The sequence below is a fragment of the Trypanosoma equiperdum genome (assembly GCF_001457755.1).
Source record: "Trypanosoma equiperdum strain OVI genome assembly, contig: ctg_586, whole genome shotgun sequence".
Lineage (NCBI taxonomy): Eukaryota > Euglenozoa > Kinetoplastea > Trypanosomatida > Trypanosomatidae > Trypanosoma > Trypanosoma equiperdum.
Window position 1 is genome coordinate 75,524 of NW_027124516.1, and position 14,418 is coordinate 89,941.

The following is a 14,418-nucleotide window of genomic DNA, read 5'->3' on the forward strand; positions in this document are numbered from 1 at the left end:
GCCTGCTAAACCTAGAGCGGCACATAAACAGAAGCGTGAAGCGAAGAGGTAATTAAAGTGAAAAATGGAAATATGTAAAAACAGCGGGCACGCGGTAAAGCGCAGCCCGAATAGCCAACATTACCCCTTGCAACGAGGGCCGGAATGGCATGCACCAAGAGGATTAGTCCACCACGACAACGCAATACACTGTGCACAAAATGACCCAAGTTTTTGTTCTTCGCCACAGATTTCAACCCCTTTCCCTCTATCTCTCCCCTTCATAACCCACACTGTCCCCTCTTGTCCCCACACACACACACCCGACGTATTTGCTACAAGTTAAGCAAACTCTCAAACACGGTATATGGGTGAAGAAGAGAAAAAGGGACGGGAAACTGTTTAGCTGCAGCGACTTCGCCACGATGAGGTGACTCTGCAGTAGTCCAGCAATAGGGAACAAACATGGTCACTTTCTCTGCTGCGGCGGACACCTAGAAAAAAATCAACTGAGTTATCATTCACCAACTATGAAAAACGTTTTCAATTTATTTTGTCCTGCACCCAACATCTTTGACAATGCAATATAGCAACAGCGAGTATACACCTCTTCACGTTTTGAACTATCCGAGACACACTCGTGAGTAGTGTTTTACCCTCATCCCTCTCTTCTGTTGATTTCGACGGCAAAGAGAGGAGAAGGGGGTCAGTGTGCCCACCAAAGAACAGTATCGACAGTACCCCGCGTACTACGAGGCTGAGGAGCATGCAAGCAAGAACAATGAATAATACGCGAAAAGCAGCATTGCAGCTACGGCAGGCAATTTCTCTGTTGCCGAATCTGCTTTCCCCCCGCGCGACCCCTCCGTGCACGACTTTATGTCCTCCCACTTTACCCTTGTCATGGTACACGATATAAGATTCCGGCACCACGTGTTGCAGGTACCCTTGGGAAACAGTTTACCACTTGCCTTGCCGCCGCCGCTCCGCAACCGGATCCAGCGCCTCCATAGGAAGCTGTTGACTCGAAATTTTGTAGCGAACGCGGTGAGCGCCTCTGTACTAGATAAATTCCCGACGGTCGACTCTACGTCCGGCGCCCTCCTCCACGTCGTTTTATCCAAGTAGTGATGGCGAAGGCTCTTCAGCTTCATAGTCACGTCATCAAGCTCTGCAATGAAGTAAGATGGAACATTCCCATACAAAGGCGTCAGTGACGGGATTGTAAAAGACATTATGTCAGGTCCAGCCACCTGGTATAAAAAGTGGTGAATGTGTCCGAAAATTTGCGACACCACGACACTCGCATGTTTCGCCACCAGTGCGTGGTAGCGCTCCTGAAACGAGGGTTTCCAATACATATCCTTTTCAACGGAACCGAAGGCCCCCCTGCTGAGCACGCCCCAAACGTCGATGTATGGTGGCACGTGACTTATGATTATTACCTTCGCATTCTCTTTTTTCGCGTCTTCCAAGCTGGACTCAAGGAACTTCATCTGGTGGCATGGATCAACAACAGTGTCCGGAATAGGAACTTTGTTACAAAAACACCAGAGGACAGTGTTGAGCACAATGATCCGTAGGCGAGGTGAAACAACACGCTGATAGTACCCACATTCCCGGAAACTTTTCCTTTGGTCCTCAGCCAAAAGGCCATTTTCCACCAATATTTCTTCCTGTTTCAGGGTGAAACTCTCCTGCTTAAATGCATCAAAGTGGTAGTTTGGCACCATATCGTTGTTTCCGAGGGAGACCGCCACACCCAGTCCGAACTCCCCTGTCTCGCCCGATTGTACAGTTTTAACCGCGGCCCGCACAATAAAGCCGAACGTGTCATTAATAGAAAACCCGCTTTTGCTGAATTTGTGTCGCTGAGCATCACCGTTGACAATAACAACATGAGGTGCTTGAGCCTCCATGTCCTGTTGAAATGATGTAATGAGTGCTTTTGGGGCATCGCAGCCCATCCGACCGTACTTGGGTGCGGGTTTGTGGCAAGAGTCGTATGCCTTAGACGTACCATACCCAGGGTCGTAGTGCGGATCTGATACCAACCCCACTCTCAAGGCACTACCGCCGCAAAGCGAAACAGCGGCGAAGACTAGAAGTAGTGGAAGGGCATCCAGCATTTACTTTCTCACGTTACCTCGTCTTTTGATATGGTCTCTACGTATTTACCCTCTCTGATGATGTGGTTGAAACGTTCCAATCGCTATGCTCCAACGAAACGGAATGGAAAGAAGTGAGAAAAGATACGGAAGGCGAATGTTAAAGGGAACAAACATCAGGATAAAACTGACGACGAGCATATACACAAGACAGCCGCCAGTAACAGGCTCCGAAAGCATGCAGACCGTTGGTACGCACGCCACAGTTATTCTATATCACCTCCGCACGTTAAAAGTTCGCTCGACATCCACAGAAACAAAGTAAGAGAAAAATAAAGAGAAGCGAGGATGGGAAAAAAATCAAAAAAAAAACTAAAGAGCCATGTACAAATGTCGCACCATGCTTCGATGCGGTAGTGACAAGTGGTACCCTGCTCTTTTGCACCCCCATTGTCGTTGCTGACTTTTGTTCCAACATCCGCCAGGTCTGCATCGGGCCTTCGGCAAAAATATCATGAGCTTCCGCACGAAACCCAGAATCAGCGTGTCTTTTGGCAAGGCAACTGCGGCCCCAAAGTAACTGTAGTGACATACCAAGACGAATAAACTACGTCAGAGAGTCAGAAAAGATGGCAAAAATGGGGTTGGAGATCGTCGAGTAAATATTCCGGGACTGATCTCCTTGTGTACGTCAAAGGACCGTCTCGGAGCGCAAACTATCCAACACGAGGGGATACCTCCCCATTCTTTTTTCCTCAACTCAATTGTAAACCTTTTGTGCGCGGGTTGAAAACAGCCGTTGCGTAACCTCACGTTCTGCCCCCGGAGGAGGGGAAAAAATAATCCGCCTGCTTCCAAAACCGTACGTCAGGGCCGCAACTAACGCCAAGCCGCCACTGCATGCGGAAATTATTGACAGCCAAACCCCGAGGCTTCGAGACGGCAATACAGACGTAGTGCAGTAGTCAATGTCCGTCTTCTCGTAATATACCGAAGCACATATAATAAGGTGGCGGCACCAAAAACCACAATGCTCCTTTTCAGTTAGATAGCGACCACCAGCCCGCATCCTTGAAAAAGGTTCCCAATGTGCCTCACTTTGCGCAATGGTTAGATAATCCTCCACAGAGTATTCATTCATCCCCCTGAGCGAAACGTGGAGAATGTCTTCCAATTTGTCTCCATAAACCCATGAACCGTTCTCTACCAGATATCGCTGCTGCAACGAAACCACCCGCCCAGTGTTACTGTCGAGCGTAGCCCGTATGTAGGATGGATTGCTTCCCGCAACCGGGGAAACCGATGGAATTATGTACATCGGAGGACCCAGCTTAGATGATGCTACAAATCCCAGTGTACCAGTATGAAAAAACTGCGCTGCGACGGTGAAGCGGTTACTGCCAATGATGCGAAGATAGGCCTCCCGAAAGTCGTTGCGCCAATAGTAGGTTGCATCTCCAACACTTTTCATACGTACCGCCTCCTCAACATTGAGTATGGGAGGTTCGTTACCCAATATTATAACACTGCGGTCCCGCTGCTTTGCCCATTCAATGGATGCCTGAAGGAATGGAAATTGCCCACACGGATCAACATCCCCAACGCTAAGAGGTGGTCTCAATGAGTTTGACCACAGTAATGTGTTGAGGACAATTACTCGAATCTTTGTTCCGGCTACATCACGATAGTAAAAGCCACAGTAAGACATGTGTGAATGTTCCTCTCTTGTAAGCAGACCTTCGCTTAACATAAGACGCAACAGTTGTACGTACTGGGGTTGGGCACTAATGGGGCTGAAACTGTTAGCAGGGGAAAGGTCATTACCTCCCAGTGCCAAAACTGTTGGTTGTGATGCAGCATCCTGCGTGCCGTTTACCCCCGATGCAGAGGCAATCACACCTATCACCTCCTTCATTGTGTACTCCATTTCCGCGGGGGTAACCGTTTCCATGCTGTGGCGCATAAGACCACCAGAAAAGAGAGTGAAAGTCCCCTCCCATTTTGCTACGTCATCCATAACGGACTGAACGAGCTTCAGTGGAGATTCACAGCCCGGGGTGACGAGTGACGCCTGCCCTTGGTTGCAAGGTCCGTACCCACCGGGTCGGCCATAGAGTATATCGTAATTAAAGTCACCAAGTAAGGAAACAGTCAACTTCGGCAGCGTATCACGACCCAACACGCTGGTAGCGGAGGCTCTGAGCACTAATTGATGTAGTAAGTCGGGCGCAATGGTCAGCGCACATACACTAAGGAAAATAACAAAGAGCGTGCAACACCTCTCCATGGTCACCTACAACACGATACCTGACCTTTTCTTTACGTACTTTCCTACCACTGTCCACCACCAAAGGGCAGCACCGAGAGGACGGCGAAACTCAAGAAAAAGAAGAGCATTGGGAGGTACACAAAAACAGCGGCATGGGAAGGAACTCAACTGTTATGAGAGCAAAGCTAAAGAGTCGGGAGTACTGCCACCCACATTTGGGAACCGCGCCAGTACTCCACACCAACTGCCACGAGTGTGCAACGAATTCACAACGACGAATAAAAAGTGGCTTTGTCTACGAGGCAAAAGAGTCGTTACGAAAATGACTCCAAACGTACCAAAGTCCCACTCAGCAGCAGTACTACATGGGGGGGAGTGCGTGGAAGTAACTCAAAAAGCTGCAACCTTCCACTCACGCGAGCCAAGCTACAAAATGAGCACTTCCGATTTTACACTGGGTCGCACAAAAGACCTAAAATGGTGCCCCAAAGTCATCGAGATAATCGGCTACAGCGTGAACAAGCACGCATCCCGAAGTGCGCCGATATCCGGCACATGCCCTCGTCTACCCAGATCCTTCGCTTTTGCCACGTCGATGTGCAGTGGCATGCCACCAACAGTTCCCACACGAATGTGCACCGACCAAGACTGCACCAATCAGGTCGCACCCTGGGTAAATAACCGACGCTAGGCCCACACGAAAACACACGCATACACGTGTAACAGCAAAGAACGTTAGGTAAGCATACACTGTGGCGGGAAGAGAAATAGGGAAAGGCAGGCACGCGCTACCGTTGCATAAGCCGGATAATAAGCTTATCTCCTTTTCAGTGAATATAAGTGGCAAAAAAGCTTGTTACAACATGTGACTAAAAAGAGCAATTAAACAGCGATAAAAACAATGCGCAACGCGGTGGTGAAATGTAAGCGTACATGAATCCGGGGATCGCAGAAGCACCGAAGGTGGTCCCCAAAATCATTTACTAAAGTCCTCAGCGTCAGCCCCCATCTCACCCTCCAACAACTCGTTGGAGTTGTCCACGCCGCCCATCACGCCGTAGTTCGCGCTTCCCTCTGAAATCCTCCCAGTCCGTGGGTTCACTGGATGGTCATACATAGAATCGAGGTCCGCCGCGTAGGGCACGCCACTTTCCTGCAAAGATCCCTGCATTTTGTGAACGGGTCGGGGGTATGGAATGCGATAATGCACTCCAAGCTCGTAGCGCATTTCCGCCTCACGCAGCTTCCGCTGTATCATTTCCACGTCGGTAAGTCGAGCATTTTGACGAAACAGCCGCCTTGACTCCTCCATCACATACAACGCATCGTCGTCCGTCTCCCATGGTACCGTGAAAGCCGCTTTAAGAAACTTTCGGTACCAGGAAAGAGCCTGTGAGCGATACGGGTTGTTGCACAGTACGGCCCCTGCAGCCTCATACGGCATCCCTAAAACACACGGTGTCTTGCTATACATCCACTTCCCCCCCCCCTCTATGTGTACGGTCACCGCCCCAATCAAAATGAGCGGGGAAACCCCGTTAAATTTAGGAGCAAAGGAAAGTCGCAGAGGGAGTGGACCAACAAGTTACCAGATTAATAATAAAGAGGAGGTGGGTGCTCATTCCTACCGCAATAGAAAAGATCCAAAGTGGTGGACTCGGGGATGATTAGCAAAGAAGTAGGGATCCATTGGATTGAAAACGCTCGGTTAGTTCACTCCGTACACGCACACCTCAGCTACTTCATTCAGCACACGTGCGCTTGTTCGTAACAGCAGCATGACAAATGCACGGACAAACGTCGACAGCGGAGAAACACAATCTTATCTTCTCTTGATTCTCCGTTTAAAAGGCGGGGAAGCTCACCATTTTCTGTGTTGCCTCTTTACCCTCGGAGTGTCATAATGTATTTCAAATGATTGTCACGCAACAACGGGCGTCTCCCCCGTTATTCTGCTACCTCTTCCCACCAAAGAGAATTGGGTTGGGATCGCTAAACACAACAACAGCCTCGTACCAAACTAACTCTGGAGGCCAATCAGAGATGACGACTGCTCTAACGAGGGGTAACGTTGCGATCGACACAACGGTAGATTAAACGATCAATGCGCACGAGAGTCAGCCCTTTGACTAGCTCGCACCACATGTCGTGGTGCCCACCCACGTAGTAAACAGACACACACACACACACACACACACACACATGTGCACCTACTAACCAAATGTACGGAGCGTCACGATTGTGGTACGGGCGGGGAAAACGAAACATGAATCGAACGGGAAAAGAGGATAACAGACCTCCGGAACACGGAAGTTTTGCATTCACCACATCCCTTAAACCTAGAGTATACCATTCTGGAGAGTTTGGAACTGATCGTACCGCCTCGTCCTCCAGTTGTCCACACTACCGACAATGAGTTCCTTAATATAAAGTGCAAAATCTCCCTCGTCCTCTAGATCCAAACGAAAGCGGGACCGCAGTTGCTGGATGGCAACTTCAGGAGAGGCCCCGAAACAAGGCAAAGTGTTGTAAGGCGTCATTAGCGAGACAAGTGCTACGATATCATCAGCTTTCTCGCGTATGGCTCTCATCCCCAAGAAGAACAATAGCTTAAAGTAATTAAATGGTGAACTTCCAACACCTCCCATTACTTCAAGGAGCTCTTGTGACAGTTTGAAAGGGGCTGATTCGAAGTTGACACCACCGGGAGATGTGACGAGCATAAAACCAAAGTCTATGTGCACCAAACGGCCGTCTGCCCTTATCAAAATGTTCCCGTTGTGTCTATCTTTCACCTGAAGGATATAGGTAAAGATACTGTAACCAGCCATTGTCTCCACGAAATTTCGCTGAGCCTCCCTATATCTTTGGGAACCCTTGCCACCAAAGGCCTCATTGAAGAACTGGGGAAGGTACGCCATCTGACATGACTTCTTGATTCCATCAATGGAACAGGCACCCTCTACACACTCAATAATTCCAGAATCCACACCGACGGCAAGTGCCCTATAGGGGACAAGAGAGCATGTAAGTCCGGCATTCTTCCATATATTGTTGAAGAGGTCAACAAGTTGTAACGCCAACTCCTCTTGCCGCAAATTATCTCCACCTTTGACCACAAATGTGGCTGTACCCCAATTAGGATGCCTCCCAAAGAATGACTTCTCGCGCAGACGAGCAGCTCGTTCCTCCGGAAGCTCTCCAAAGACCTTCCGAAACAACTTCATGTCAGGGGAAGCGGACTTGATCGCAGTTACCTCCCCTCCTACATCTTCCCCCCTTCGGTCCAGCGACTGCTCCTCCATCAATTCATCTGATTCCGCCGAAATTTTAAACTTTCCATTGGGAAGTCGTAACTTAGATGTAGTTGGGTCATTGACAGTTGCAGTGGAATCAACAATGACTTCGCATCGAAGGAGAAACGGCGCTCTCTCACGAGAAAAGAATACGACACTATCTTCAACAACGATGTTTACAATCCACTTTACCGGATCGTCATTACAACCCAAAGGGCATATGAGTGACTGCGACCTCAGTGATTTGTTGATTTCATCCAGCTCCTTCTTTAGCTCATGTTGTCGCCGATCTCTCTTGGTGAACGAAATTAAATGTTTACTCAAGTTGGTGATAAGATTGAGGAATGCTCTCTCATCGTTGAAAAGCTTAAGTCGCAGTTCCTTGCGCCTAATCTCTTCCTCTACCCCGTCAGTGTTGTTGGTTCGATCTGCTACACCCTTGCGGTTGATGGCAAAACTCTCGATCTTGTCGTGCACTTCCTTCACGCGCCCTCCAAGCCCAACGGCCGAAAACACGTCGCGTACCGAGTCCACTGTCCATGAGAGCCGCAACGCCAAGGTAAAAGATCGCCCCGCCAGCCAATGCATAAAACGTCGCAGGCGGTTACTTACCTCCGGACCCTTGTGCGTGATACAAGCATGAGATATTTGAAGGAAGACCCTTTCAATGGTTGCAAGGGGGAACTCATGCAGATTTTGAACAAGAGCCATTTGCTCATCCTGAGAACCCCTCGGTAGGTACAGCAGTACCTCCAGAAGCCTGTGAAGACAAAACAAAGCATTCGACATTGCGTGGGAAAAAGGAAACAAAGATACTCCCCTAAGGTCCCCCCACCACAGGAATCACTCGGGCACGCAGTTACTGTCCGCGTCCACTCGGCTTTTCGTGTCGCGGGCATGGGCGGCATTGCGCCATTGTGACATTAAAAAAAAAAGCAAAGAAAGAAATTAAATAGGAGGCAAACCAAACAGAAGACTTTAAAAAAAGGACAAAACTCAGAGGCAAAAAACTAACTGTAGGTCACATAAAGATGTAGGTTTTACATCACCACGACGGAGGAAAGAAGAAAAATAACCTGTTCGGCCCAGCGTCTTCCCCACCGGGAAGCATCGTAGTTCGCGCCATTCAATGTACAACATTAGAAAGAATGAAAGAGTTCCGTGAGCAGTGATACAAGCTCCACCCATAACGACTTGTTAACGCTGTGAATTCATAAAACAAGGGGAAGCTACCAACGGCCAACGCGAAGTAACGGTTAGTTACTCCAACGTCCATCCCTTCCTGGAAACAACCATTTCTTCTTTCAAAAAACTCTCCTGTAGCGATGATGACGTCTTCGCCACCTTGTCAAATAGGCCCTTTTCATCGTCGTCGTATTGGGACACGACGTCAACAGTTTTTACCTCGACCGGAAATGCCGGGAGAGGTCGCAACATGTGATGATCCTTCCCCAAACTTTTCAGCAACCCCTCCGTGCCTGAATATCGTCTTAAGAAAGATGACTTCTTACGCAGGGCATTGTCGTACGGTACATCGATCCGGGCGTTGTGCGGCTGCGTTAACTTCAACGGGAGCCACTGCGCTGGGTTGCCACTGTTCTCACCCTTCCACTCAGCCAGTGGAGGAAGGCTCTTTTTCATCCTCGAAGAGCCAACAGCGAGAAGGTAAGGAATGTCAGGAAGAGTGTTCCTTGCTTCATGCCGTCTTAACAGCACCGTTGCCAAGGCCGAAACAAACTCTGAAAATGAGATACCTTGGGCGCTCTCTAATGTTTCTGCGCCTTTCAATGGGATTCTTTCCTCCGACCCCTCTAATTTCGATTTTGCGAATAAAAAACAATGGTCCTTTGTACCGGAGGTAATAATACACAATTCAGCACAAGCATCATCAAACCTTTCTACAGGCAGCAAATCGTTCGCCGCGTGATGTGAAAATGCCGTCCTCAACACCTCCATTTGGGGAGGCAAAATTACTTGCTCAAAGGGAGACTCCAGGAGAGGGACACTTTTAGTTTCGAATGTTGTGCTACCCTTTACGTCGCGTATGGATATTGTTACATCTTTGTTTGGTCTCAGCAGAAGCTTCCCCTCATCCCCATACGTGACAAATTCTACCTTTGTTCCGTCAATGGAAATATTCCACATGCTTTTTGGAATAACAACCTCTACGATGTTGGGAGCACGCTGAAATGCATTGGCGCGTTGCTCATCAACGTACACCGTACAGCGCTGAACGCCGTAAATTGGTAGGCTGTACTCCGCTGGAGTGGGACGAATGAGCTCCTCTTCAAAAAGCTTAGCAGCCATACCGGTGGTAGATGTGGGTGCTTTTGCAGCGCTTTCCTGCTTGTCCATTAAAGGAATATCGTCAAACCCATCCTCCGGAAATTTTAGTATGCGAGGAGGGTATCCCTTCCCCGGATCGGGTGTGTCACATGGCCAGTCATCCACCGTTAAGTTCCATCCTGAAATAAGAAAAGACGACAACTTGTTCAGAGGTACCTCTGCAGGAAACACCAGATTAGCCGAAGGAGTAATGGAGGCGAATTTGTTGTCTTTAATGGGATCTGATACCATCGGAACACCGAGGAACTTGCAATAGTAATCCTCAAACGCGGCCCACACTTTGGCCGTAAAGGGGCGGTGGTGTTTGTGCTGCGACTCGTTAGAAAAAGCAACTATCGCCAACATTAAAAGGGCCTCTGCGAACGAGTGCAACTCCAGAGCTGCTCGAGTTTCTTTATCGACATCTGGATGAACATACTTCATTAACTTGTGTATACCAGTGAATCCATCATACGTGAACACAGAAAGCGCCGCATTCCTTTGAGAAGGAGAGAAATGTGGAAAGATATCGTCAACCATCCCCTCAAAAGATGGACGATATATCCTGCCGCACTCGGCGTAGCGATCAAACAGAGGAAAAACTATCGAATCAGCTGAAGCTGCCAGTATATGCGTAATCAAGCGGTTGGCGTACGGTGTCCAGCTATTCTTCCTAGAGTCCAACGATACAACCATTCTTTTCAATACGATGGACCTGCTGATAAATGGCTTGAAGAAGCGGCGCATGGTGTATGTTACGCTCGAGTGGATTTTTCCCTGTTCCTCTGCACACAAAGTTACGGCTTCGGAAATTGGATGATCGTCCTCTAACATTTCAGAGAAGCGCTGTGCCTGGTAACATCGTATACATACCACATTCATAATGGTAATAAACCCGTCGATATCCATGGTAAGATCAAGGGCGTTTTTCGTTTCACCACCTTTTCCACCCTCGTTGCAACTCCGTTGCAAGCCATGATGCTGCCACAGTGCCCCAAGCAATACCTGGTAGATACCAGTCACAGGGCCGACGACGCCAGCAGAGCGTAGAAGCGTCATGAATCCGACATACGTCAAGCGCTGCCTCCGCAAAGACTCGCCGTGACTAAGAGCAATGTCAAACAAGAGCCCCCAGTTAGTTTCCTCACTCCTACATGTCATCGCAACGAGAGGCAAGCACCTTATACAAATTATTCGGGCTTGAAGAGCAGTGTTTTAAAAAAGTCAAAAGAAGAAGGGACATGTAACGAAGCAGCAAATATAATAATCAGTGGAGAAGAAAGCCGGGAATAGACATAGCAGGAGTTAATGAGACGCTGCCGGAACACAGCCAATAAATGTTGGCCAGTGGAGCTCCTCTAGTGACACGCAACCTTAATCTCTTTCCAGATATGAAACTCCCATTCCAACGCACTTTAGCTCATAGCGCACCACCACCACCACTAGCTCACGCCACAGCGCGGGTACGACGGTACTGCTGGGATTGCGTTTGAACTTTTGCCCTCTGTAGTGGCGTTGAGACCGAAGTAACTAGTGTGTCAGGTAAACTCAACAGCAAACAGAGATATGATAACGACTACGCGCCAACTCCTGCGTCCACAAGTACTTCGCCACATTCCAAGCTCACAACTGAAACTTAAATGATAGCCAAAGAGTCTAATCCAACACCTCTACACGTTGAGTCAGCTGCAGCCCATCCTGGTCACTCGTCAACGGAAAACACAAGTGCACACCACTGAGAGCTGCTGGGAAGTCAAAACTGTAAGTAGACTGCATACCTCAATCCTCAGTCCTTTGTGTGTGTTCAACCTCCAGACACGTAGCATATACACAACTTTGCGCGCACAGATTGTTCCAGCCCCACCCATACACCACCAAAAACGTCAAGAATGTTCCCTCCCCCGCTCTGCCGTCTGTCACACCTAATCTTCATCTCTCAACACCACAGCCACCTCTCCGCACACTGCTGCAGCAGTTGATGGCTGTGGTCAATCAGACCAACCTCCAACCGACACTGTTAACACCGCACCACTCTCGAATTAGTGAAAAGATGACATGCGTCGTCCAGTCGGTCGAACAACAAATATTGCAGGTCTACACCATCACGCAGGCAAACCAGCAGAATCCCACAACTTACCCAACAATAAGTGAAGCAATGCTCATCAGCGGTGTCAGGACTTTCTCTCCCGTAGCAAAAAGCCAACTATGATGTGTCACGGAGCCCCCTAGTACTCTTCCTAAACCCCACAGCAACCGTGCGTGGAGCGGGCCCAACACAATTTGAAGCTCTCTAGGCGCTTCAACAAACTGTGAAGTGCCTTCGTTTCTTCCTTCGCATGCATTTGCAAACAGAGCACAGCACCCGACTCGTTGCTGTCAACCTCAAACTGATATCTCGGCAGTTCTCCCCTTATGAAAGTACCGGCCTTCCGATGGGAAAAGGTATATCAGCGAGAGGACATTGCGAAATATATCCGAACGACACAGCCTGAAATCAGTGCAAAACGTCGTACCGCTCCTCTCCATCCGTCTACCGCAAATAACTGGCGAGCAGATGTTTTGCGTGACCTGCAGGTTGCATCGAAATGTTGAGAGAATGAACAACATGTAACCAAGGTAATACCAGCCCCCGTTCACACCTGTGAAACGATATCCATGTACGTACTGTTCAAAAGCAGACTTACCAAGCCATATAGCAGGGGTGAGGATCCGTTGCAAAGCGAAGGGGACAGACGACGTATAAAGGGTAAAAGCGAAAGGCACAACAAGGGATATTTCACCGCAGTAGCACCATAGCTACGCCTAAGCCCAGTACGAGCCCATATAGCAACAGAGCCGTTGACCATCGCGCAAAAAACGAGTTTAATCGCGCATGAGTTGAGAGTCTACGTCCAGCAACTGACCGAAGGGTGCGACGTAGGGTTGAAACAAAAACCAAGTGGTGGTCACCTACGACAATACAGCGCCTTAATGTGCGGTAAAGATCGTCCAATTAGAGCCTAGGTAATCCCCGAACTCACACACGTGGTGTACATGAAGCTATGTAGTACAAACATCGAACGCCTATGAACATATCAACCATTTAAATGTACCATCTCGACCGAATGTCGCGAATTTGTGCGCGCAAGACCGACCAAACAACACAAAACTGAGCTAGTGATAGAACCAAGGCCACTGAACTGGGTACGGTTAAGGGGCGTTTTGTGATACTCTACACCGTCCCGACACCTCAAGTGCGTGAATTAAGCAATAAAAAATGCTGCGAGGTTAACCACCGAAACAGCAACCCTGCGGATCGGTACCCGCACCGGACGTCGATACTCTATCACGACCATTTTTTAAGGAAAGGGTTGACGAGCACGTCCGGGTCGTCTGAAGAATCCCTCTTCCCCTCGACGACAGGAGGTATATCGCCACCCCAAACGTGTCTCGTGGGCTGCGGAGAACCAGCTTGGTGACGCTGCGTGAAGTTCGGTGGCGCTGCGGGATACCCCGCGCTTGCTGCCGTTGGTGGTTTTGGATGTGCTAACGAAGTCTTACTGGGCCCCATGCTTAGCTGTTTCACGGCAGAAGTTGGAACGGGCGCAAGATTCACCACAGGGGGCAGTGGGGCCGACACGCCTGCTGCAGCACCCGGAAATAGTTCCGCGGAACCACTCTGTGGTCCACCTTTAATAGGGTGGACTTCAGCCGCCTGATCTCCATGATGCTGCAGGTTCGTTGAAACCCTTCCAGCACATTGGAATTGCACTTCATTCGCTGATACCCTTTCCGTTTTAAAGTGTCTCCTTTGCTTCCAGCATTGTTGCAAAAATCCAGACGCGCTGACAGCAACAATACTAATAACTGTGAAAAAAAGTGTGCTCATATTTATCGAAGACGTTTCGCCTCCGTAAGTTCCCACATCACCACCAGCGAACGGGTTAGCATCGAGAGTTTGAGACTGCCCTGGAGCAGGTGTATTGCCGTGACTATCACCTACAGTGGTATTATCACTGGCGGTACAGCGGCAACCACCAACCGAAAAATCAGACTTATCTCGACCCCCTTGAACTGCTTCGTCGGTTAATCCAACAGTGTCCACGATTTTCGCCACAACCTGCCTAAGCTTCATAACACCTTCACGGCACTCGGGCACCAATTGATTCTGAACAACGCAGCGCCCCCTCATATTATACACATCGTCACCAATCAGGCTGGCGAGTGCGCTCGCGTCGTCAGCCAACTGCTTCAAAAGCACAACAAAATCCGTTCCATCCTCTCTGGTCTCTTCTAAAGAGTCCTTGCCATCCCTCTCATAACGTTTCTGCAACTCAGTTTCATCATCATCAGGTTGCTGTGGCTCAGCTTCATTATCATCAGGTTGCTGTGGTTCAGTTTCATTATCATCAGGTTGCTGTGCCTCAGTTTCCTTATCATCAGGTTGCTGTGCCTCAGTTTC

General features: G+C 49.0%; 5 protein-coding genes across 5 annotated transcripts; all 5 read right to left on the minus strand.

Annotated features, from left to right (window-relative positions):
- Window positions 1-728: 728 nt before the first annotated feature.
- TEOVI_000268500 (Calcineurin-like phosphoesterase, putative) lies at window positions 729-2,108 on the minus strand (the record flags this gene model as incomplete). The annotated part of the gene is made up of 1 exon (XM_067225720.1): window positions 729-2,108. The coding sequence occupies one exon, from the start codon at window positions 2,106-2,108 to the stop codon at window positions 729-731; it is 1,380 nt and encodes a 459-aa protein (XP_067081821.1).
- Window positions 2,109-2,847: 739 nt separating this feature from the next.
- Window positions 2,848-4,374, minus strand: TEOVI_000268600 (uncharacterized protein; the record flags this gene model as incomplete). The annotated part of the gene is made up of 1 exon (XM_067225721.1): window positions 2,848-4,374. The coding sequence occupies one exon, from the start codon at window positions 4,372-4,374 to the stop codon at window positions 2,848-2,850; it is 1,527 nt and encodes a 508-aa protein (XP_067081822.1).
- Window positions 4,375-5,332: 958 nt separating this feature from the next.
- TEOVI_000268700 (Complex 1 protein (LYR family), putative) lies at window positions 5,333-5,830 on the minus strand (the record flags this gene model as incomplete). The annotated part of the gene is made up of 1 exon (XM_067225722.1): window positions 5,333-5,830. The coding sequence occupies one exon, from the start codon at window positions 5,828-5,830 to the stop codon at window positions 5,333-5,335; it is 498 nt and encodes a 165-aa protein (XP_067081823.1).
- An 865-nt stretch (window positions 5,831-6,695) lies between these two features.
- On the minus strand, window positions 6,696-8,441 carry TEOVI_000268800 (phosphatidylinositol 4-kinase, putative; the record flags this gene model as incomplete). Its single annotated transcript, XM_067225723.1, has 1 exon — window positions 6,696-8,441. One exon carries the CDS (start codon window positions 8,439-8,441, stop codon window positions 6,696-6,698), a length of 1,746 nt encoding a protein of 581 aa, XP_067081824.1.
- A 471-nt stretch (window positions 8,442-8,912) lies between these two features.
- On the minus strand, window positions 8,913-11,138 carry TEOVI_000268900 (uncharacterized protein; the record flags this gene model as incomplete). Its single annotated transcript, XM_067225724.1, has 1 exon — window positions 8,913-11,138. The coding sequence occupies one exon, from the start codon at window positions 11,136-11,138 to the stop codon at window positions 8,913-8,915; it is 2,226 nt and encodes a 741-aa protein (XP_067081825.1).
- Between the last annotated feature and the right edge of the window lie 3,280 nt (window positions 11,139-14,418).